The following is a 26,672-nucleotide window of genomic DNA, read 5'->3' as shown; positions in this document are numbered from 1 at the left end:
AAACGGGGGGAGCAGGCATATACTGTCACCTATCCTGATGCTCACCGCTCCCCCCGTTCTTCTCTCTGCCTCCTCCCCCCATAACTTACCTAAAAGCCAACAGGGATCCTCTTCCGGTGGGCATCAGGATAGGCGACAGGATATGCCTGCTCCCGTCTCTCTAGCTTTATTCGGCTCTGGTATCCTTTAAGCATGGGAGGCTTGAAACTTATTACAAGAAAATTACAGACAGCAACACCAGGGAAAATGGCAGTTGTTTATTTTAGCGTAAACACAGCTCAAACAGCGGTGCAACAATATAAAAAAAGGGAAGAATCATTGCACATCATGTGAAGTGCTTTAATAAAGTGTCACACAAAAGAATACATTAGAAGCAATACCACACAGATGAAAAACAGCCTCCATATAAAACAATATATAAAACAACAGTATGATGCTGATAGCAAAATAATGTTTTTGACAGAGAACCAAAGAATAAATAGAATAATTAAAAACTGTTTACCTGGATAGACTCTTACTGTATCTTGCACAGACTCAACTTTTTACCTGTGAAAGTGGGTTCTATCCAAAAAACATGGAATCATTCTAGTGTATCTACTAACTTTTTTAAACAGTTTTTGATTATTTTATTTGGGCACCTCTTTTCCTGCTGTTTGTGTATATTACCTGTTTTGAGAGGTTGATTTTTTAAAGTTTTACTTAATATATGTTTTGTTTGGAATGCAACCACAAACCACAGAGAGACCTCACAGTCCTGAGCTGGGATGGGTTCACTTTTCCCTTCTGCCTCATTGCAGGTTGCCCGTTTGGCAAATTGGGTCTGTGACTACCTTCGATGTACACCATTTATCTTTTTTCAGTAGTTAGAACATGCTACTATTTGGCTTGTTGTTCTCGTGTTTTCTTTGCTTATAGAAAGTGGGTTCATCTCTTAAAAAGAATACAATCAATTACAATGCACCAATTTCAGTAATGTAGGACAAGAAGATCAATACTGAAGGCAACCTCCTTACTTTTACAGTGTACGTTTCACAATTTGATCACTTAATCAATAAAAGCCATCTTATAGAGGTTTACTATATAATGAACATGAACTTGTCTACACATCCTGGTACAAAAGACATATATGACTTCTGTGCAAATGCAGTGGCTGAGCAGCCATCAAATGGGGCGAGGACAGGATTGCAGCCAGTCGGATTTGCTGCTGATTTCCACTAAGGAAAGTCACATGGGTGAGATTAGGCAGCGTTCCGAATGATGGTCAATGAGATGAAAATAGTTCTACATTAACTGCAGATTTAAAGCAAATAGCATGCAGCTTGAGCCAATCAAATACATGTCCAGCTGACCAAATTTAAATCACATTTGTGTGATTTAAAGTGGACCCAAATAAAAAATACAAGATTTCAGAAATAAAATCTATTTTCTAAATTATTATAATAAATAGCAGCGTTTTTTCAGCTGCATGATGAAAAATATAAAATATTTTACATTTATTGGAGGAACCCCTCCCTTCCTTTCATATTGCCGGGACATAATCCGGCAAACTGGTAGAGTAGGTGTGCGGCAAAGGAGGAATTGCTAATGACTGCCACCTGTATAACCCTAGTAATGAAAAAGAGAAGGGTGAAAAGCATGCACTGAAATGCTCATAGGCTTGAAGGAGTGTTTATTTATCTTTGTATGTGTCAGAGTGGTGCAACTAAATATTTTGAATTAAAAAAATGTTTGGTTTGGGTCCGCTTTAAGTCAGAATTATTTGAATCCCACTGACTATATCTAGTGGTAAGGCAAAGTTTTGCAGGTTTTCCCTGGTTCAATAAATCATCGGCAGGGATAGATCTAGATATAGCATGTGGTTATTTAGTAATCAGTGTCTTAATGTCACCGTTTTGTACGAGTTTTCAAAATCCAGTGACATGACCTGAAGCAGGCGAGGTGAAAGACTTAAGCCTCGTACACATGTACCAAGCATGTCACCTGGCAGGGAACGGGACCCAAAGTCTATGGTGATGGAAGGAACCAGTTAGAGGTTCCTCAATATATACTACAAATTGATTTATTTGACATAAATCAATCAAGCAGATATATAACAAGCTGTGCCACTGAATTCCTACAAGGGATTGGGTAAATCTTTGTGCTTGGACTTTGGCTTTAAAGAGCATTGTAGTTGTGCACACAGGGGGTTGTAGGCATTGTTCTGCATGTTGTTCCTAAATGCTGATGCACAGCACTGGTTTATTAGGCAAGCACCCATGTAAACATGAATAATTTTACAGACCCCATTATCAACTGGTGGTCACCTACCTCCTATTTCAGATCTTCCAGATACAGCCACTTACAGAAGGTGGATGGTTGCTGCTTATGCACGCATGCACACTTACCTTAAAGGCATGCAAAACCAGACAGTGCCAAACAGAATAGGTAATACTGTGAGGTGCCACATTTTTTCTCTAGTGGGAGACACTTGCCACAGTTTGAGAGAGTAAAACAGTACTTTGGGGAGTAGTAAGTATCAATTGTAATGAATGTAAAAAAAACGAGTTTAAAGATTAGATATTTATCTTCAAATATTTCATACCAAAAAACCATATAGGCCAAAACTTGCTAGAAAGAATGTTTTGAAGCATAGAACTGCAAAACATGAACAGCTTACATTTTTGAGCTGGCCACACAAGGGGTGCAACTGGACAACATGTTGTCCCCCCAAAAAAACCCTTGTCAGTTTAGCATGCATGCCCTAATTTTGCTCCAATTACCCCTTTTCACTTAAAAGTGGCAGGATGAAGTTTTACCAATGGTTGCCAAAAAGCAACTCCCATTCTTTCTTCAGCTTCTTGGTGCAGTATGATAAGACGTCAAGCAGACCATGAAAAAAAATCTGTTAATCTACTCACATAAGTCGTGGAGCTCTTTCTGATGCTTTTCCTTTGTCCCTCAATGGTCAAGCACTGAAATGTGTCTCCTTGGACACCTGATCACTTTGTGCTAAGTTCTGATAATGGTCTATACTAGGCTAAATGCAAATGGCACCAGGAAGAACAAGAACATAAGGTTTACAGGGTGGCAAGTGGTGGTTTATACTGGAAACTTCAGAGATGAAATAGGAATTTGGAGAGAATCTGTTACAGTTTTTTCTATGCATAAGGTATCCTTCAGCAGAGAAATACAATATCAACAAGCCAAATACATTCAACACAGCAGTTTACTAACCCACTCCCCAAGTCAATTGCTGAGGAGAGGCACCTGTATCAAACTGTCACCCAAAATGATCATGAACAATTATTTTGAATGACAATGTTATTTCATTTTCAGCTTTAGCAGATTAATGTGACTGTACATAAGCAATAAATATGAATTATGGACATGTAGGATGCTTCAGGATACTTGGAAAGGCTTGTGTCACTGTGCAGTCGCGGCCTGTCGGACATGACCTGCCTGGGAAGGTGTTTTACGGCTTCTCTCAGCAGACAGTCTCTTTAATCGTTCTGTATAGAACCCATTAAAATCCAACCTGAGAAATAAAATGTTTGTTTAGTCATTACTGCACTCACCATAAGTAATTCTCCACAGTGAGGTATTTCATTAAGGCTACTTACTTATAAACATAGCTAGATATAGTGTGTGCCAGTGGCGCCCAACCGGAGCGCCGTGATTGGCAGTGTGCGGCACGCCTATCAGGCTGCAGGGATATGAAGACAGCCTCTGAGGCTACGTACATGTGCTGAAGCTTCGGACCAAAGTTAAACGATCGCAGCATGGGGGGCACTTTGTAAAGAGGGGGAGAGAGGACACGGGACACATTTTAAAGAGGGGGATACTTTGAGTGTGAAAAGGCAAGGATATGGGTACCTTTTTTTAAAGGAAATAGACTTTTTTAAAAAAGCATTTCTACTTACTTGGGGCTTCCTCCAACCCCTGGCAGTTTATGTGTCCCTCGCTGCAGCTCCGCTCCCAGTCGGTCTCATGGGGTCCCCTGCATAGCAACCACCAACCTGTCTAGTCGGCAGTTTCTGCACCATTCACAGTTGTGCTCATGTAGCCATAAGCATGCTATGCAGGCACAGAAGTACTGCACCTGCGCAGCATGCTCACAGCTGCTGGAGTGCAAACGCAAGCGGCGTGACGGGTCGGCAGCTGCTATGGAGGGGACCCTGGGAGACTGGCCCACGAGATTTATCTTAATATGAAGCATGGCCCTCGGGTAAAAAAAAAAAACGGTTGGGCACCACTAGTGTGTGCGATTATTAGTTATAACACACTGCAATTTATTTTTGTAATGCTCCTGTCACCCACAGTGCCTTCTGATCCCGTGGACCAGGGCCTCGCATCCAGTTGAAAGAGGGTGGGGCAGCCATCGACTCACTGAGTCGCCCGACTGAAAGAGGGGCGCTTCTGGGGACTGGAGCATTGTGCAGTGACAGCGCAGGCACAGGACGGCTGCAGAGGGCTGGTAGAAGCCCCAGGTAAGTTAAACTTAGGTTCACTTTAAAGTGCACTTCTGGCCAAGTTATTTTTCTTGCACAACATTTAGATAAAGCCCATCTCCTGTGTACACCTAACTACATAAAATTGCAAGTGAAGGGTCTTAAGTTACCTAATGTCCTAGCAGAGAGAGGGCATCGTACGTCATGATTTCCCACAATCCTCTGTGTACTCGGCAAGGTGAAAGGCCAAGGCCCTTTTATTGAGAGGCAGAGCAAAACCTTTTCTTGTTGTGAGAGCACATCCACTCTATAGTGTTCGAATAGTGACGAATACATAGTGTGACCAATGTCAGTGGACTATGTTTTCTGTCAAAGAGGTAGCCAAGCAGGAAGTTAGGGAGAAGTGTTGTGGTAACTGAGAGCCAGTCAGTGATAGGATTTGTTCAGTGTGCTCTGCAAATGGTTGTAAAGTTCAGGGCTATATAAATTAATAACAACAATAATCATGATAACATTCAGAGCCCTTACACACTGGGGCGGTGCGGTATTTTTACCGCACCCCAACGCCAGGCAATGAAAAAGTGACGTTTTCACTGCATCCCCATCGCAGCTGCAGAACTGCGTTACTGCGCAGCTCCTGTGGCGAGTTACCAACACGACGTCATGGCGCGCATGCTTGGAAGCATGTTTTTACAATACGCTTCCGTGCAATTCCACATACCCCTAAAGCAGGAAGTCACTGCAAGCGTGCGTCACTTCCTGCTTGGCTCAATGCCAGACGGGGAATACCACGTAGTAATGCGCACCGCACCACCAACTTGTGTGAAAACGGCCTCAGAGTAATGATATCCATAGAAGACAAACATTAGAAACATGAATGCACATATTTCAACATACATCAGTTGTGATAAAACTATCCTAACCTGTATATGATGTTGATCATGCTGTGCTCGCAATCATTGGTGCTGTACATGCTCAGTTTATCAAGAAGGTCCATAAGATGTGTGGAGAAGTTACTGTCAAAATTGTTGATGGTGGATTCAAAGCCCGTTGAAGACTGAAATGCATCGACATGTTCTGCCAAAAACTGGATAATAGCAAAGAATTAGTAACTGTTGTTAGTGTCAGCTGAAGTCTGCTGAATCTGCTGCTTCCTTATTGGTTACCTTGGAAGTGAGTTTCTTCTTCATGGCTTCCTCCGTTTTCTCACCCTGTGTTGGAGGTCCCATCATTGTTCCATGTTCCAGGGTTAATCGCTCCATCTCAGTTTGCACCTGCATACTCTGTGTGAACCTCTGACAATGCAAGGAAAATGAAGTTTATATTCAATGCACACTTTCTGCATTTAACCTCTAACTGCCCACTCCACACCAATTTGCGTGAACGCGGCGGCAGCCCCAGGACCGCTCCAACGGCCTTCTATGGGGCTAGCAAGAGATCGTGTGCGCCGATGTGCACGCATCTCCACTGATTGTCTGGCGGGGGGAGTTAAATGAAAAAATGGTACAATTTAATAGAAAAATAATAAAATAAACATTTGTTTAACCTATTTTAGTTCCTGGACGTAGAAAGTACGTCCAGGAACCATGCGTGCTCCCGCGGCCGATCGCGCGCGTGCACGCGTGCTCCCGACCCGTGGTTCGTTAGCCAGGCAATCAGTGAATCGGGCTATGGTGCCCGATCACTGATTCCTCTCCCCCGCTGAAAAGCGACAGCTTCTCTCGGAAGCTTAGCTTTTTCTGGCTGTTGCCTCCCCCATGCGTCTCTCTAAGCATATGTTACGCTTAGAGTGATGCCATGTCAACAAACTCATGGCCGCCATCTTGTGTCCAAAAAGTAAAACTACAACTAAAAGTAAAAAAAAATAAAACTCAAGACACATTTACATTATAAAACTATTGTTTACATCCCACCCTCCCAAAAATACCCAAATAAAATGTTTAATATAAAAAAAACAAAACATTACAATAAAAAAACAAAACATGTAAATATTTACCTAAGGGTCTAAACTTTTTAAATATCAATGTGAAGATGAAATATTTCTATTTTTTTTTATTTTAAACTTGTAAATAGTGATAGATGAAAACCGGAAAAAATGCACCTTTATTTCCAAATAAAATATTGTCGCCATACATTGTGATAAGGACATAATTTTAACGGTGTAATAACCGGGACATATGGGCAAATACAATACGTGAGTTTTAATTATGGAGGCATGTATTATTTTAAAACTATAATGGCTGAAAACTGAGAAATAATGAATTTCCATTTTTTTCTTATTCTTCCTGTTAAAATGCATTTACAGTAAAGTGGCTCTTAGCAAAATGTACCACCCAAAGAAAGCCTAATTGGTGGCGGAAGAAACAAGATAAAGATCAGTTCATTGTGATAAGTAGTGATAAAGTTATAGGCTAATCAATGGGAGGTGAACATTGCTCAAGTGAAAACGACGGAACGCGAATGGGTTAAAAAAAAAACAACAACTTTGGGGGAGTGATCAGAATCCACCAACAGAGAGCTCTGTTGGGGGGGAGAAAAGGGAAAAGGGGGGCGGGGGAAATCACTTGTGTGTTGTGCAGCCCTGCAGCGAGGCCTTAAAGCTGCAGTGGCCTATTAACAGAAAAATGGCCTGATCTTTAGGGGGGTTTAACACTGCGGTCCTCAAGTGGTTAAATATATTAAATTCAATGTATTTTGTACCAATCTGTATTTTGTATATTGGTGTATACCATTTTCTGTATTATTATGTACCCCATGATTTATTCTTACTTTGTACAGCGCCATAGAATATGTTGGCACGTTATAAATCAATAATGGTAATATATAGGCCATCCCTCAGTAGTTTAATACAAAGAACCGAAAAAAACCCAAAAATATATAGTGAGGGTTTTACACGTCCATAGCAAATTCATGACGACAGAGTTTATGAAATATAGCTTTAAATTAAGAGCTTAAAATTAGCCAGAGGATATAACAAATATAAAAGTCCATGTGTCAACATAATTAATATTACAGACATGCGTTTCACAGCCCTTTAAGCAGGTGAGGTTTCAATAGTTGTGACAACAGGTTATAAAAACATAACATGCATAGTCAATTGTACGTCCATAAATGTATCCTGAACCATAATTGGTCACGGGGAGGTATTAGGCCAAAGCCTGAAATGGGTATGAAGTTGAGGAGGCTATGGACCAGCAGATCGTAGATATCCGTGTCCTGAAGCTTCCACTGATCTGCCATACAGAGCAGCCCCATTCACTGCAGATGAATGAGACCACCCATCCAATGCCTCAAAATGCAACCATATGCATTATTTGCACAATATCACACAGCTCATGGTATGTATGACAAGTAAAGGAGATCCCTGGCCAGCAGCACTGATTAATTTGTTCAGAGCAGTGCACTCCAGCCAGCACTCTGTAGTGCCTTATTGCCTTCAATTTAGGTTTAAAAATGGCAAACATCATGAATTCACAAACTACATTTACTAGCTACATGAATGTATCATTTTCCAATACCACAAAAAAGAAAGAGTGCTCATATGGGTTTCATTATTAAAAAAATAACTCCATGGTCACAATCCAATGTTAGGTAGTCAAAAGTAAAATCAATTTATTATGGATGTATCTTATAAGAACAATTAAAAACACAGTTAAAATCTCCTTGGAAGATGATTGTAATCGGTTGTCCCTCAAAAGAAAAAGTGCTAGAGTATGCAATATCTCATATAAATAAGTATATTCTAACGATAACCAGTTATAATGAGCCTGGGTGTACAAATATGCTAACTAGGACTAAACAGCAGTTCATAAAAAATTCAGTGCAAAAATGCAATCATCACAGCATTTAACAAAAATAGTGTTATCGGCAAACAAACAGTGTGCATAAAGTGACCAGTGCAACAATGTTATGAACAGCAGATATCCATTAATTACAGAGAGACTGAAGCCATTAAAATTACCTATATTTGTATTTCCCAGTCCTGTTCAGCATTAAGATCAAAGCTTATTCGCCACATCCCTGCAGTATAACGAGGTATTTATCCCCCAGAAATCCCGGGGCAAAATTCTACGACTTTCCAAGTCGCATATTTTGCTGCCAAGGGAAGGCAGAGCTGAACACAGTAGCTCTGCCTCCAGTCCAGTCAATCTGTGCCAATCTCCATCTCTCCCCGCCCCTCTCAGTGAAAAAAGACAGAGGGGCGGGGAGAGGCGGAGATTGACTGGACTGGAGGCAGAGCTACTGCGCTCAGGTCTGCCTTCTCCAGGAAGTAATGCAGAATTTTGCCCCAGGTATTTTGGGGGAAAAATACATTGTTCTGCTGCGGGGATGCGGTGAATCATCTTTGATCTTAATGCTAAAAAGGACTGGGAAATAAAAAGAAGTAGTTTTAATAGCTTCAGATTATAGTTAAGTGCAAAAAGTTGAGCAGCAAATATCCATATGTATGTGCAAAGTACATAAGAATAGTGACAGAAAGTGCAAAATGGGGGGGGGGCGTGGCTGGCGCGCTAGGAAGATGGACGCTTTCTAGTGCAGCTCAGCGAGACCGACTGCCATAGCCCTGTATATCCACCTTCCCAACGGCTCTTTTCCGCACTTTTCCCCCCGCAACAACACCTGCTCACCCTCGTGCATCTATGGGTCGCACTTCAAAAGGATCCAGAGAGTCTTCCCCGAGTTCCTCCGTCAGATCATCCAGGAGGCACCGCGGCCCGTCAAGCATGGCGTCCTCGGCCTCCTCTCACTCAGATGCCACAGTCGCCTCCCGCTTGCGACTGAAAAGCAGCAGGTCGGAACATGCTACCCCGCGCTCCTCTCGCTCCACCGACACAGCCCTGGAGTGGACACCGAAAGACGCGATGATGCTGGATAAGTTCAAAGCGCTTCTCCACCGGGAACTAGATACCGTAGCCCACAAAGTAGCTTCTCAATTGAAGAAGGAAATAAGAGAGCTGACAGCGCGCACAGGAGAAATAGAAGATAAAGTTGATAAAATCAACACAATCGTAAACACTCACGAGAAGGAGATGGGCGAGATGAAGACAGAGCTAGCAGAGGCAAAACTACGCCTGGAGGATTCTGAAAACCGCTCCCGCCGCAGTAATTTGAGAATTTGCGGGCTCCCAGAGACCATCTTGGATCTTAATTCCACTGCGACAGCCCTGTTCCAGGAACTAGTGCCTTCTATTCCTATAGAGCGCCTGGAATTTGACAGGATTCACAGAGCCCGGACGCAGCAACCTACCACCGGATTGACCACTCTACGTTTGCTATCCATCGGCTCCACTCTTCTGTTTTTCGCTGCCTTCTACTGAGGCCATCCTGACTACAGGCCACGCTGAATTTGCCATCTACCGACATGGTTGGGTAAGACTCTGATCTCCGTTGTCCCTTTCCCTCCCCTCTTCGAACTCTGATGGCCCACGGAACATCTCCTGACGGGAGCTTCCTAATCCACCCATATCAGCTCTATTACATGGAACGCTCACGTATGAACAGCATCGCAGGATGCTTAATATAGCTTCTATATACACTTTTCACAGCTAATCGACAAAAGACTTGGTTTGAACGATAGCTTGCAGTGATATCAGTGTCCCATCTCCTTTTTACATCCCCCACCTGCACTCAGGGAATGTCATGTGTGCTCCGTTGTCACTGAGCACTCTCATTACTGTTATCAGTTCTTAACATACTTAGTTTGCGATGCTCTTACTTGAGATATGTTGTTTGCACACTGGGCATCTCTCGTTATTTTTATGGTTATTCTTGTTTTAAGAATGTTGCCTTATCCTCTCCCTCCCCTCTACCCTCTTCCCCACACCCGACCAACATTGGCTTACACCCCAGGGACACCATGTGTGCCGCTCCGTCACTGAGCACTCCTCTCCCTCTTCCCTCCCCCCCCCGCCCCCCCCGAATCTACCTATGACAAACCTTTTGATCGTGATATAGTATGTGGCTCTTTATTTATACCGTTATTTGCCTTTAGTTTGGCTTAATAGAAACTACTTGTACACTGAATGCACTGTTATTTGCATATGAAAAATTACCTACCGCTCCTATTACTATATGACTTTACTAATGCGCCCTTGTGCCCTTTCTCCCTTCTACCCTCTCCCCCATACCTAACCACTATCTGCCTGCACCCCAGGGACACCACGTGTGCCCCTTCGTTACTGAGCACCCCTCTCCCTCCTTCCTTGACCTTCCTCCCCCCTTCCGAATCCTTTTACGATATGTGTCATGACTGTGATATAGTGCAGGATTACTCCATTAAGCCGCTTCCAGCCTTTAACTTGGCTCAATATGAGCTACCTATGCACTGAATGTACTATTTCTAGCATATGAGGTACTACTTGCCACTTTTTATGACCATATGCTCCCACAAATGTACCCTTATACCCTCTCCCCTCCTCACCCTTCCCCCTATACTTGACCACTATCTGCTCATACCCCAGGGACACCAAGTGTGCCCCTCCGTCACTGAACATCCCTTTCCTCCCTTTCCTCTACCTCCTCACCACTACCCTCCCTCCCTCCCCCTTATCCTCTCCCCTACACCTAACCAACATCAGCTCATACCCCAGGGTCACTATAAGTGCCCCTCCGTCACTGAGCACCCCTCTCCCCCTTTCCTGAAATGTCTACTACTTCTCCATGATATGCATGAATATTTAAATGTAGCATATGGTGTATTTGATATTCCGTTGTTGGCTCCTATTAACTTCAATAGGAATCACCCCCACTCTTATTTAGCCCTGTTATAATGCGAATGTTGCACACTCACTGGTCGCACACTATGTTCCCTGCCTCCATTCAACCTCACACTCCACAGCCTTTTTCTGCCTAGCAGATTAAGCCCAACACGAGGATTTTTCCTCGTTATACCCATGTAATAATTCAAGTCTGCCTCCACCGGGTGGCGCCAAAAGATCAATAATGCTTCCCAAGTCTTTCTCAGCAATATATCACTTGCTGACACTTATCTTCCCCTTTTAACACTTTTTCACGCCCCGCTGCTGTTGCGACCATTGAGTGGACTACTATACCTGTTGATATGCCTATAGCATTTTAAGCCCCTGTTGGCTCTCTTTCATAATTAAGTTTTATTTAGTCCAAACCTCCACATATACCTCTAAACTTTTCACTTGGCAACTTTACAGTTCCTCCAGATATATTGTTCTCTTACTATAAAACCCCTCCCCCCTCCCACCCTGCTCACAGCCGTTGGGACTCCCCCAACTATCTCAAGTTCTCATTTAGCCAGCAGGGCAGTCGGTCTACACATGCTCTCCCCATGTACTTGTTAGAACTTGCCTTCATCTGGTACTCTGCTCTTTTTGAGCTCACCCTACGACTGACCTAAGGTCGTCCCTCTCACTACCTGCTCCTTCTCTTCTCACTTTCCTTTTTCCTCCTCTCTGTTTCTCTCTCATTTGGGCCTCCCGCCTCGTAGCCTCCCATCATTGGTTCGTTTTTCATATATATCCTCCATGACTTCTGATACATTCAAGATTTTTTCGCACAACGCCCAGGGTTTTGGCTCCCCCAATAAACGCTCCAAAGCATTTTCATACTACAAAGCATGCCAGGCAGATGTAGTCTGCCTACAGGAAACCAGACTAGATCAATCTTCCTGTCCCAGGTATTTAAACCGCCACTTTCCCACCGCCCATTTTGCTTGTGCCCGCACTAAAGTCCGCGGCGTTATTATTGGATTCCGGAAAAATTTCCCGTTTATCTGCACAAAACAAATTGCTGACCCTACGGGCCGGTACCTTATTCTAGCTGGTTCCATATACGACAGGGAAATCACCGTTGCCTCTTACTATGCACCCAACGCACACCAGTCCAACTTCTACTCTCACTTCCTCCAAGTCCTGACACAACATGGAACTGGCCAAATAATAATTGCAGGTGATACTAATGTCACTCTCAACCCTAGAATAGAAAGACAGAGACCTAATACTCTTAGCCCCCCCTCCGAACCTACTGACCTCCAAGGCATCAAAATCAAAGCACTGCTGGATAGGTATGGCTATGTAGATATTTGGAGAGAACTTCATCCTACCACTAAAGATTTTACTTTTTACTCAAACGCCCATGACAGCTTTAGCCGTATAGATCACATATTTACCCAACAGAAATACCTACACCTCACCCCAGCTGCCAAAATTCATTCTACCCCTTGGTCTGACCATTCTCCAGTTTCCATCTGCTGCTCACTGTCGCTCCCGCTCAAAAGAGAGTTTCATTGGCGTTTAAATGACTCTATGCTCTCTAAAGAGGAAATACTTAACCAATTAAAGGACAAAGTCACTGAATATTTTGTCGATAACACGGGCTCTGTATCCTCCCCACTGACCCTATGGGAAGCTCATAAAGCTACCATTCGGGGCTTCTTGATTAGCTTGGCTAGCTCACTTAAACGCCAACGAATTCATAAGATCACTGACTTAACCACCTTAGCGGTATGGACGAGCTCAGCACGTCCATTACCGCCGGTGGCTGCCGCTCAGGCCCTGCTGGGCCGATTTGCTCGCTGTAAAAAGCAGCACACGCAGCCGGCACTTTGCCAGCCGCGTGTGCTGCCTGATCGCCACCGCAGCGCGGCGATCCGCCGCGTGCAGCGGCGAAACAGGGTCCCCCCATCCGCCCGAGCCCTGCGCAGCCGGAACAAACAGTTCCGGCCAGCGCTGAGGGCTGGATCGGAGGCGGCTGACGTCCATGACGTCACTCCGCTCGTCGCCATGGCGACGAGCAAAACGAAACAAGGAAGGCCGCTCATTGCGGCCTTCCTTGTTACTGCGGATTGCCGGAGGCGATCAGAAATATGGGTTAGGAGCGCCCTCTAGTGGGCTTTCATGCAGCCAACTTTCAGTTGGCTGCATGAAATCGTTTTTTTTTTATTAAAAAAAACCCTCCCGCAGCTGCCCTGGCGATCTTAATAGAACGCCAGGGTGGTTAACCAATAAATTTGAGGCAGCTGAGCACACCTGGAAACAACGCCCCACCCGGATTAATAGGATTATCAAAGATAAACTCCGTACAGAGCTAGACATGCTCCTAATGGACAAAGTAGAGCATCAATTGCGCTGGAGGAGACAACTGTATTATTACAACGCTAATAAACCCCTAGCCCTTTTAGCTAAATGTTTAAACAATAAGCCCCTTCACTCTACCACCTTGAAAGTACGTGACACTTCTGGTCAGGTAACCGCAAATCCCCGCAGAATAGTGGACATCTTCACCACATTCCTTTCAGGCTTATATACCAATACTACCCCTACTTCAGACAAAGCCATCCATGATTTTCTAGACCAAATTAGTTTGCCAAAACTCACCGCAGTCACAGCTGCCAACCTTAGCGCGCCTATCACCCCTCTAGAAGTTCTTTCTGCCATAAAAACCCTTAAGGTCAATAAAACCCCAGGCCCAGACGGCTTCACAGCACAATACTACAAAAAATTTGCAACCTCACTAGCTCCAACTTTAGCCGATTGTTACAATAAACTACGGGAAGGTATATCGCCCCCTAGCTCCTTGCTATCCGCTCATATTTCTATGATCCCTAAAGTTGAACAGGATTGCCATGCACCCCACCAATTTCGCCCTATTTCCCTTATTAATGTGGATCTCAAGTTACTGGGGAAAATACTAGCTTTACGTCTAAATAGAGTCCTGCCAGATCTAGTCCATCGTGACCAAGTAGGCTTTGTCCCAGGCCGCCAAGCAGAGGACAATACTAGACGTGCAGTTCTCCTGTCCCACTACTTACATTCCCATAAAATCCCAAGCGTAGCCTTGTCCTTAGACATTTTTAAGGCCTTTGACACCCTTTCGTGGCATTATCTCAAACATGCCTTAAGCAAATGGGGACTAGATCCCCACTTCCTGAATTGGGTTGGGGGACTGTACTCCACTCCCACAGCTTCAGTGAGATTCTCAGGCCACACCTCACAAACTTTCCCTATAAAGAGAGGAACTCGCCAGGGCTGCCCACTCTCCCCCCTACTTTTCATTCTAGCCCTAGAGCCACTTGCCTGTTTCCTACGAGACAACACTGACATCAAAGGGGTAGAGAGAGCCGGCCTGGCTCACAAACTACTTATGTTTGCGGATGACACTCTTTTGTTCCTCACACAACCTCACATTTCCATCCCTAATGCCCTTAAAGCCCTGGAACAGTTTGCTCAAATTTCTGGTCTAGAAATCAATGCGGCAAAATCTAAAGCCCTAAGTATCGCCCTCACGCCTCATCTCACTACTCAACTCCGAGAGTTTTGCCCTTTCTAATGGGTTCAATCTATACCTTACCTTGGTATCACTCTAACCCCTAACTATGCCTCCCTCTTTGCAGCTAACTATCCACCACTTCTTAAATCCCTGTCTTCACTAACAGACAGATGGTCCACGCTCCCGATCTCTTGGCTAGGAAAGATCAACTCAATCAAGATGACATTCTTACCTAAGCTTCTCTATTACTTCCGGACTCTCCCTGTCAAAGTGCCCCCCCCATTACCTACGCACTTTCCAACATAAAATACAATCTTTCATATGGGGTAGTAAGCACCCTAGAGTCAATAAGTCAACCCTTTTCGCTCATAAACTAGATGGTGGCCTGGGAGTTCCCCAGATCAGCTCTTATTACCGAGCAGCAACTATTACACAACTAACTCGGGTGTTCCAAACCCGTGACACCCCGTTGTGGGTGTTTCTTGAGATCCCAGATAGCGCTCCTATGCTCCCAAGCACCCTCCTTTGGCTACCTCCAAAGATGCGGCCCCCCGCTCTTAGCCCTCCCATGCTCCATAGCCTCCAAGTATGGGACTCAGTCCGATACTCCTCTCATCTCCTTTCCCCTCACCTCCCTCTGCTACCTCTAGTTAATAACCCACTTTTCCCCCCAGGGCATGATAATCCGGAAGCCTTCAAGTGGTGGGCGGATAACGGCCTCACCAAGGTTAAACATTTTATCAATCCTAGAGGGGTGTACAGCTGGCCAGCCCTACAAGAAAACTTTCAAGTCCCACCAAGAGAATACTTCCGTTTCTTACAAATAAGGCACTGGGTACAGTCCCTCACCCAAAATAGGGAACCCCCCTTCGATCTCACGCCATATGAAAACATATGCCTCCACCGCCCCAATTCTAAAGGGCTGATTTCAACAATCTACTCTTTTCTAACTCGCCCGGCGCTCCCACTCACCCATGCTTATATTACTAGATGGGAATCCGACCTGTCAGGCACGAGGGATCGAGAAGACTGGTTAAATATATGGAGCAGGATTTCCTGCTGCTCATCGAATTTACATACTATAGAGGCGGCATATAAGATTATGACACGCTGGTATCTTGTCCCGGCAAGAATAGCAAAAGTGTTTCCCTCTGCCAGTCCTTTCTGCTTCCGTGGCTGCAGATCACACGGAGACATGTTACACACTTGGTGGACCTGCCCTAGGCTTACTAGATTCTGGTGCCAAGTTTATAGGCTACTCTCAACCCTCTTCCACGTAACCATCCCCAGAAACCCCTGGCAAGCCCTTTTTCATGAAAGAATAGACTCGCTAACTTCATACCAGAACAAATTAGCTTCATTCGTTTTCTCAGCAGCTACAATGACAATCGCCAAAAACTGGAAAAAAACCTCTGTCACTATTGGTGAGGTGAAATCTAGAATAAATTCTTTCATGATCAATGAGAAACTGACTAGCATCTTGAGGGACACCCACAAAAAATTCGAGAAGACCTGGGACCCCTGGATCCAACTAGAACACCCCCTCATGGAGAGCTCCTTGATCAGGAGGCTATGAGACGGGACAGCCCTCTTCTCTCTTTTCTTTTCCTTCTCCTTTCTTCCTCTCTTTTTCCTTCTCCTTTCTCTTTCCACCCTCTTCCTTCTAATTCTTCCTCTTCCACTCACACTCTCCAGTTGAGCTTACCATAGCGACCTCTGGGTCGCCCGTCTATCGCTGGACGACGGGCACCAGGGCTCACAGTTTTCCCCAGCCCGAAGCTGGGATTACCCCCTCTCCCCATCCATATACTGATCCCAGATTGTTGGACATGGTCCTCTGGGTCACACTTCTATAAAGTTTTCTAATTAAGCTTCGCTCCCTTGTTTACGTTAAGATTATGTCATCATCCCCCCTATCGTATGATATTTGACCAATGCCACATTTATCACCTCTTCCATTGTATGACATTTGATCAATGTTTTGTTGTCTGTTATGATACTATTTGGCCATATTGTTAGCCTTAATGTATCTTTTAAAAATGAAAAATCCAATCAAAATTTTTTGAAAAAAAAAAAAAAGAAAGTGCAAAATGGGGCCTTATCCAAAGTATTGCACAGGGAGGCTTTGTTCACATCTAAAATCGAAATCGCTGATGGACGCGTTTTGCGACAGAGTGATTTTTTCCCCCCTCCCGGCACTTGCCTGCACGCTATGATTTTGTGTAAAGCGCTTTTGCAGAGTGATTTCTTTTTTTCACTTCCTGACTCAAGCCAGGAAGTGAACTCTTTGACCTGGAAAATAAAAATTACAATGTATTTATTCTTAAAAGCGCAAAGGTAATTTCCGCAAAAATGATTTGAGCGTTTTGCATTTTTCCTATAGCTTCCATTGTAGCAAAATAGCCCAAAAAATAGTGCAGGCACCACTTTGGTCGGCGGAAACCTGACAAAAGCACAGATATGAACAGGCCCATTAGGATTCATTGCACAAGCGCTTTTAAGGCGATTTTCAAAATCGCCGGTGCTTAAAAAAATAGCGAAAACGCCAAAGGTGTGAACAAGCTCGGAGAGAGGCAGGGAGACAGCCTAACATGCTTGCAGCTTCCGGGTGCTTCTGAAGGAGGCCCTTATTTCTGAACTGCTGTTAGCATATTTGTACACACAGGCTCATTATAACTGGTTCTCATTGGAATATACAGTACTTATTTATATGAGATATTGCATACTCAAGCACTTTTGCTGTTGAGGGGTGGCTCATTCCAATTAGCTTCCAGAGATATATATAAAGGGAACCAGAGATGAACGTTTCACACAAAATAAACATATCAGTTGATAGCTTGTAAAGAATAAATGCTCTACCTGATAATTTTGCCGCTCTGGCGTGCCTTTTTTAGTGTTTTTTATACATTATTGCTCCAGGAAAAATCAAATATGGCCGCCGGCTCATATCCCTTCTCCTTCCGGGTTATGAGTTGTTCTGGATGTACTGTCTAGGCTATATGAGACTATGCTGCCATCTAGGCTAAATGCAGCCTTTCATCTATGTGCTTTCATTTTGGTATGATGTACAGCTGCCTGTAGGAAGTGTCTCTCATAGGAATGAAACTGCAGTCATCATCAGTATCTAGTGCACACAGAGCACACAGGGATCATATTGCAGCCACAGAGCTGCTCTCTCAGCAGGAGCAGCCCCTCCCATGTCATCACAGCTCTCAGTATGCAAAGCAGGAAATCTAAGCCAGGAGGGGGAAGGATTGGGCTTGAAAAGACTCCACAGAAGAGTGACTCAGCTATAATGATTCCAGGTCAAACCTCGACTGAATAGTCGGTGGATTCTTATCACAGTTGCTAATAGACTAATTAAGCAGATAACAATGAAACTAAAAGCAGGGTAGGTGTTTACTGTCATGTTCCCACTGATAAATGTAATCAAATACATGAGGGTGCTCTGGTTCTCTTTAACTATATGTTTTTTAATTGTTTTTATTAGCTACATTCCCAATAAATTGACTTTACTTTTTACTGTCCAACATTAGATTGTGACCATGGAACTATTTATTAACTAATAAACCCCATATGGGCACTTTTTCTAAGCTACAGCCTAGGAATGCATTGTTTGCAAGGAGAGGGGAGGAGCACAGCAGTGGGGCACACTGCTGTCCCTCCTCCATGGTTTCTAGAAGGCGGATTAGAGAGGGGAACAATGTGGTTGGCAAACGTGATTTAGCGCTCTAGGACTTCCTCTCAGCTGCTCTACAGAACTGGGCAGGTGCTTGATACCGGCGCTGGACAAGCGTCCCCATATGGAGTTACACCAGAGTGCTGTTGCACTCATGTTCAGGCATGACGTAGCGGTTCTTTGCCACGTAGTAACGGCACCCCATGTCACTTTCTAACACACGTGGAGTTACAAATGCTGTAATTTGGCTGCATTTTAACTGCACCCGAATGGAGTTCATGGGCAGCAGACAGGACTGCCTGACAAGTGCGCAGTTCAGCCTCCCATCTGAAATAGGCCTTTCACAGGTGTCACACATCCTTGTCAGTTTTCTGAGTGCGCTTTCTGCAAATCATGTATATTTGTCTACTGGAGAACGCATTCAGTTTTTCAGAGAAGCCAGTGTAATTGTTACAGAAAATGCACACAGTGCCGCGCTTCTGTCATTTTCTTTTTCTGCGTGCGAAAAACTCATTCAAGTGTGAAGAAACACATTGATTAACCTGGGTTCTCAGTTTTACTGTGCTGAAAATGTGCACAAAAAAAGACAAGTGTGCTCCTATCAAGCTTTTTTCCTTACACAACACTTAGTAGACTTGACCACTAACACTACTCACTATGGTCTGCTAAAACAAAGATCAGTCACACTCTCCTAGCAGAATGCAGTGGTGAAAGGAAAAAGTCCATAAAGAGATTTTCACTGCTAACCCAGTATCTGTGCAAAATGTTTATCTGAATAGATCACGTCTGCATCCTTCATCATCACTCAGTTTTTGTAGAAGGCATTATTTGTTTTTTTCTCTGCTGCTGACTGACCACATCTATGCCAATTTACTGTTTCGACCACCTAAAATGTAATGTCTTTGGTTACATAGACTATGCTTAAATGGGTAAGCCTCTCATTTGTACAGTTCTTCATCTTTTATTACATAAAGTGGGTGTGGAAAAGAATAACCACTTGATTTGCAGCCAGACATAATGAGACGCACAGATTTTTTTTTTACTGTTTAACTGCAATAGTTATAAAACTATTTTTATAAAAAAAAAATTACTGTCGCATTCTGAAAATACAGCTGAAAAACATTTTTTTTTGTTGTGTCTTTGATTTAGGCTGCAAGACAACAAAATGTGAATACTTTGAACAAAGTGATTATTTTTAATTCCATTGCATGTCTTGCTACGCAACTGATTGTAATTATAGTTTCACTGTGTATATGCTTGCATCATTTACCTTTGCTCATAGCCCTTACATATGCGATTTAAGTTGTATAGTTATTAAAGTGTACCTAAGATAAGGGTGGGGAAAAATTCATACATACCCTGGGCTTCCGCCAGCCCCCTTCAGACCTTTGGCTCCTTTGCTGTCCTCCAGGGCCGCCTCGATCCACCGCTAGGGTCCTCTGAAGCTTCTCCAGTTGGCACATGCGCAGTCCCGGCTGCGGGTTTGCCGACATTGCGCTACCATCACCAGGAGCAGTGTGCGCAGCAGAACATTCCCAGCGGTGGGAGCGCAATGAGGGGCCGTGCATGCGCAGTGCGCCTTGACCGGAGAAACTTCAGAGGACCCTAGCGTCGGATCGAGGCGGCCCAGCAGACCAGCGAGGGAGCCAAAGGTCTAAAGAAGCGGGAGGAAGCCCAAGGTATGTATGAATTCTCCCTCACTGTCGTCTCAGGTTCCCTTTAATGAGAAGTGAATATGGTATATGCCTGGTACTTACCTGCATGCAGTTGGTGAACATAACACATACAGACATGAGTTTTGAGAAGATTTTGAGTAATTCTGGATTAGTAAGCATGCAATCCTTCAGACAGTTGTCAAGGAAGCTGGTGTGGTGGCTCAAGACATCATCAATATTAGAAGCCTGTTGCACAAAACAAAAATATTTATCAACCAAAATTTGTTTGAATGGCACTCAAGGCAAAAAGTAAAACTGACCAGAAAAATATTTATTAGCCTGCTCAGGGCAGGCCACAAATTAAAGGCTGACATATTTAAATACTGTACAGTATCTCACAAAAGTGAGCACACCTCTCTTTTAGACTAACTCAACAGCCTACTTAAAGCGGGATATAACCCTGCATTTCAACTTTGCTCTAAAACATTATTTACAGCATATTACTGTTTATGCAACCAGCATTTTTTTTTACTAGACCAGCATTGGAAGGGTTACACACAGAGCTTTAAAGTTCCGTGGAGAGAAATGCAGACGCATCCGAAGTTCAGATAGATACATTTAAGTAAACACAATGTAACAAGTGAGGAATGTGACTCACTCTCTCTCTGTGTCCGGGAGCTCCTGCACAGTCAGAGTGTGAGTCACATTCCACACTTGTTACATTGTGTTTACTTAAATGTATCTATCCAAACTTCGGATGCGTCTGCATTTCTCTCCACCAAACTTTAAAGCTCTGTGTGTAACCCTTAAAATGCTGGTCTAGTAAAAAAAAATGCTGGTTGCATATAATATGCTGTAAATAATGTTTTAGAGCAAAGTTGAAATGCAGGGTTATATTCCGCTTTAACTGGCGATTTCTAAAAATAGTTTTTTCTTTTTTTTTAATCTAAAATAGTCTATAAACCAAAATTAAGAATAACCTTCTTGCTGTACTACTTACCGATTTGAGGTTTTTCTCAAGAATATGCCACGTAGGCTCCATTACTTCAAACATCATATAATACTGGATATTCTGTACAAAATTCAACATCCTCTGGCGGAGGGTAAATGCTCCAGCAAACCTGCAAATTTAGTGAAAGTTTACTTAAAGAGAACCTGTACTGAGTAAAAATATTTAAAATAAACACATCAGGTAACTTAAAATGAACATTACATAGCTACCTTGCCATCAGTTTCCCTCAGAAGCTCACCATTTTCTTCTGACAATGATCCCTTCCAGTTCTGACAATATTTTGTCAGATCTGAAATATATCAGTTGCTGTCAGTAAAATATCAGTTGCTGTCAGTTATAGCTGAGAGGAAAACTGATGTACCAGGTAATGTCCATGTTTCCCTATGGCTCAAGTGGGCGATGTTACAGTTTAACTGTGTGCTGACCAGAAAGCTGTTATGGGTAATGGCAATTTTCAAAATGGAGGACAGAAAATTCCCTTGATCACAGTGAACAAACAGGACGCGGGACAGGAGAAAGACACTGAGGAGTAGACTACATGGAAGGTAAGTATGACTTGTGTATGCTTATTTTGACTTTTAATTTTCAGTTTAGGTTTTCTTTAAGGTCAAACAAGATGTGATCTATTAATACGTTATTTTCTCTGCGCCCTTTGTTAATACCAAGTAACAAATATACAATATAACCAATGTCGATCTAAGTCATATAGGCCTCTAGCATCTTATCAGCTTAGGAATAATAATAATAAACCTTAGACAGACGCAGGGAGAACAGGCCAGAACAGTCTGTGTCGTGATTTAAATCATCTGTTTAAAAAGTTCGCTAGAACCCAGATTCATGCAACGTAATAGTAAAGGGAACTCAAGGTGAGAGGGATATCGAGGCTAACATGTTTATTTCCTTTTAAATAATGCTCATCGCCTGGCTGTCCTGACTATCCTCTGCCTCTAATACTTTAAGCTATAGACCCTGAACAAGCATGCAGATCAGATGTCTATGACAAATCTGACAAGATCAGTTGCATGCTTGTTTCAGGTGTGTGATTTAGACCCTACTGATCAGAATGATCATCAGAACTGCCAGGCAACTGGAATTGTTTAAAAGGAAATAAATATGGCAGCTTCCATAGGCCTCACACCTAGGGATCCTTTTATACAAGGAAGTAGACGTACACCCAGAGGATCAGCAGTGAGTGCAACGGTCAGCCCAGCAGTGCTCAGACAGGCAGACTTGTGAAATGTATGCATCTTTATGCAGGAATGTAGGATTAATTGACCGTGGCAACCTGTAGTACCAAGACAGCCAAAAGTCCCCTGTGAATCAATCACCACAAGAGGATAAAGTAATTTTCCAGGGCCAGGTACAGCCAGGTAAATATTCAAAGATGCAGCATAGATGCCAACTTGTCGACATAGTTCAGTCCATGTCCATATGGTACTCGACAGATATAGGCCTCACAGTGTCTCGGCAGCACCCCGCCCGTTATCAAGCCAAGAAAAAAGTTGCACTACTGTGCACAAAAGTGAGTGAGAACAATGACGACAGCCATATTTATTTCCTTTTAAAAACAATACCATGTATAGGTTTTCGCGCACAGGAAAAAAAACTGACATCCTGCATCACGATTCTGCACATTTTGTCAGTTTTCTGTATCAATTACATTAGCTGCTGTGAAAAAACACGTGCGTTTTTCTGAATAGAAACACACTTGGTGTGCAGAAAAGCCAGGCTCTCAAGGAACATCTTTGACCCCCTACAATCTGGCTTCAAGAAGCATCAGAGCTGTGAAACAGACCTTGTCCAGGGAAAGAGGTGAGTGTTCCATCCTGATACTGCTTGATCTCTCAGCCGATTTTGATACAGTTGATCATGGAATCTTGCTTAACAGACTGCAAGAGTCTTGATGGTTTAGATCCTCCAATGATTCTCCTCGTTCCTGGCTGGTAGAACACATAGGGTAGCCTTGAGGCCCTGTACCACTATATTATGGTCTGCGCCAGGGCTCAATACTATCCCCTTAGCTGTTTCCATATACATGCTGCCACAGTCTACCCATAAAATGGAAAATCCTTTTCAAATTTGTCATGCTAACATTCAAATCCCTACATGACTTTTCTCCCAGATTCCTCAAGGAATTGTTGCAAATGCGGCACACTTCCCACAACCTCAGATCAAAAAGGATCCAATAACTTGACCACCCTCAGAATTCAACTAAAAAACCTTTGAAACTAGGGCTTTCTGGCATGCTGCCCCTATCCTGTGGAATGCCTTGCCAAACTTAATCAAGTCAGCTCCAACCCTGGACACCTTTAAATCAAAACTTTAGTCTGGCATTTATGATCACATAATTTTTTCCCCTGTACACATCACCATGTACTGATCTGAGACTTTAGGTCCTACAGGAGAAAAGCACCTTATAAGCGTTTCATTGTTGTATTAGCATCACTTGATTTGAAATAATAAATGTCATTTTGTAATCAGGAGATTTGATCTCATCTCTAGTTTAAATTTAATATTATTGCCCTTTTCTGCATATCATCATCTCTGGCAGGTCTGAAATGGAGGGAGGATTGTACAGATAATTCAACAAATTGCCTGCACCACAAAAGTCATCTCTGAAAAGAGGTCACATAAAGCATACAAACATGTAGGCTACAATCACATTGAGGAGCTGCAGTCACAGCTCTCCAGTCCTCTCTGCTAGCAGCTAGAAGATGATCAGGTCAAATGTAAAGCAGAGTTACCATTTTGCGGAATGCAGGGAGAACTGCTTGGCCGCCTTGTTGCTGATCCATACATTGCACAGTAGTCTCTCAACATGCTTGCAGTAGAACAGATGACGGAAAAGCATCTGGTAGCGTGTTAGAGCCTTTCTGCAGATAGAAGGGGGAAAAAAATGTAAACATGCAATGCCTCAAAAAAAAAAAAAAATATTTTTTTTTATTTAAGTTGCCTGTACACAGCAAAAGCAGTCGAGATTATTATGATTGTGCAATCATATAGCACGGGCATCTTCCAGAAAGCACTTAATTCAAAGAATAATTGTCATTAAGTGTCCCTCAAAGGACCCTTTCAATTAAATGTCTCTATCACAGTCTAATGGTGGCCATACATGGTACAATTTTTTCATACAATCTTACCATTTCTATGTAATATAAGGGAACTGGCTACATTATCCTTTCAGTATATTCACTTAATTCACCCTTATACTACATTGAAATGGTAAGATTGTATGAAAAAATTGTACCATGTATGGCCACCATAAGGCTGATCCAGTGGTGGGTGGGGGAAGAGCCAATCAACCTACTACTATGTTTTTGGAATGAGGAAGAACACTAGAGCGTAGTAAGGAAACCTCCACAAACATGGGAAGAACAGACTCCATACATATAGGCTTCAATTCATCAAGCATTACCGCATTCGGTAATGCTGAAAACAGCTGACTTAACGAAGCACTTTAGAAAATGTTAATTCATCAAAGCTGTTACAGAATGAGAAGCTGAAATGACACAGCAATGAGATAAATTACCGACATGTGCTCAACAAATGTTAATTCATCAAGGTTCCCACATTCGCTAACACATTCGGTGTTTATCTCAAGCTCTCCCCTGTAGTTACAGGCTTTGAAAGCCTTCTGTGTGAATGTTTTCATGATTAGCAGGAGCAGGCAGCCAATAGAAACAGCCCCTGTTCTCCTGCAAGTGCCCCTGATAGGTCACACAGGCTTCTCCACACAAGCTTTCAGACCCCCCAGGCAGTGAGCAGAGAGAACGGGACAAAAGATATCCCCAGAATCCCTTCGCTGGTGTAACCCTTTCAGGCCCTGTTAGATAATGCAAAGATGCTGGTGGTGAAATCACCAAGCATGGCATTTGTAATGTCTCCAGGAAGTTCATCTACGTTGTGGCAAATAAATAAAATGTTAAGAAAGACTGATCGACAGATTCAGAGCAGCAGAGGCAGTATAAATAACAGTAACTATAACACCTTTACATCTAAAGGGATGTCTGGATGCCTTCTATTGTTATCAGCTTGTAACAACACAGGGACATTCCAAGCTGCTCTGCACCACTCTGCTGTTATGGAACAGCCTTTGATGAATTGAAGCCTAGTAGTTTAGTAGTTCGGTAACTTAACGAACCTCTACCACACATGGGAAAATATTGATGAATTAGCACAGTGAAGTGTAAAATACCGAATGCGGTATTTTAAGGACTGGGGTTTTGTTATCGAACACCCTTTGATGAATTGAAGCCATAGTGCCCAGATTGGGAACTGGGCCAGATGAGAGCTGAATCCACTCATATATCATGCAGCCCAATGCACCATTTGGCCACTCTTGGATACCTTACAAAGTGTTTATACAGGCAAAACGTATTTTAGTTTACTGAGGGAAATGCAAAATCTTTGTCAGATATTTGTATTAATTTGTTTTCTTCACTTCTGTTCTAGTAACTGCAACAAGAAATGATAAAATTCTTCCAACAGTGAGGCCCCGTTTACACTTAATCAGTTGCTCTCAGTTATAAATGAAAGAAAACTGATTTTCAAAGTAATGCCCATGTTTTCCTATGGCACCTTTCACACTTAACACGTTTTAACTGAAATGTTTTTCACAATGCACTGCTATGGGAAAATCGCGTACTAACACACACCAACTGATTAAGTGTACATTTGTGACATCTTTCCACACTACTAAATCCAAGTGTTTTTATTGCTGTCTATTCCCTTTCACCTTACTTCCTGTTCCATGTGGCAGGAAGTGAGAAGAAATATCCCCAAACACAAGCCAAACAATAGTACAAATACACTACTCCAGTGTTCTCCCCAGAATTTTTTTCCAGCCGGGTGGCATGAAAAAGTAGCCGGGTAGGTTGCGCCCGGGGAAAGCAGGGCCGGCAACTCTGCTTACAGCATAGGACATCCCTGTACCCCCTATCACGTCCTCTGCACCCCCTATCATGGCCCATGCATTCCTGCACCCCCTATCACATCACATTCATCCCTGCACCCCTATCACGTCCCATGCATTACTGCACTCCCCATCACGTTCCATGCGTCCCTTCACCCCCATTACTCTAACCTAATACTTTACAGCAGCTCCACATATCTCCCAATAGACAACTCAAACAATACTATTTCCTTATAACATAGGTTATTGCACTCTCAGACACATTTCATGCAATACCGTACCACTATCACATTCCACATATTACTGCACTTCAGTATGCCCCCTTACAGCACCCGCCACACTCTACATATGATTGCACCGACCTACAGCTAGCTTATTAGTGATCACATCCCATCACCCTTCTTAAAGCACAATACATTACAGCACATACATTGAAGCATTACTACAACCATTCTATTTATAAATACACAATCATTCTATGGTCATTACACCCTGCAGTGTACTATAGGGCACCCCTCTGCCCTGATCCAGTATGCTTGCACTTTAACACCTCTTCCTCCCCTTAAACATACCTTCCAACTTTTTGAGAAAGAGGGACACTTAAGTCATGCCCCCCTGCCACACCCCTAGCCACGCATACCATAAAGATTTCATAAGTAAAATATGTTGTTTTATAATTCAAACCACACTGGTTCCTTTCTATCCTGGTTCAGTTTCCTTCATATTAACATTATAAAATTAGTGATAG

At 43.1% G+C, this 26,672-nt stretch overlaps 1 protein-coding gene across 2 annotated transcripts in view; it reads right to left on the bottom strand.

Annotated features, from left to right (window-relative positions):
* Positions 1–243: 243 nt before the first annotated feature.
* The window catches only part of TUBGCP2 (tubulin gamma complex component 2), a 66,027-nt gene continuing 39,598 nt past the window's right edge, over positions 244–26,672 (bottom strand). For both annotated transcript variants that reach the window (XM_068255354.1, XM_068255355.1), the window contains exons 13-18: positions 23,757–23,885; positions 21,001–21,121; positions 20,103–20,246; positions 5,594–5,722; positions 5,351–5,514; positions 244–3,514 (exon numbers count right to left, since the gene is read on the bottom strand). In XM_068255354.1, the coding sequence (XP_068111455.1) occupies positions 3,403–3,514; positions 5,351–5,514; positions 5,594–5,722; positions 20,103–20,246; positions 21,001–21,121; positions 23,757–23,885 (799 nt within the window). In that variant the 3' untranslated portion in view covers positions 244–3,402. The remainder of the gene's footprint in view (positions 3,515–5,350; positions 5,515–5,593; positions 5,723–20,102; positions 20,247–21,000; positions 21,122–23,756; positions 23,886–26,672) is intronic.

This window comes from Hyperolius riggenbachi, chromosome 10 (assembly GCF_040937935.1).
Source record: "Hyperolius riggenbachi isolate aHypRig1 chromosome 10, aHypRig1.pri, whole genome shotgun sequence".
Lineage (NCBI taxonomy): Eukaryota > Metazoa > Chordata > Amphibia > Anura > Hyperoliidae > Hyperolius > Hyperolius riggenbachi.
The sequence above is the reverse complement of the archived record's forward strand: the minus strand, read 5'-3'. Positions and strand labels throughout refer to the sequence as shown.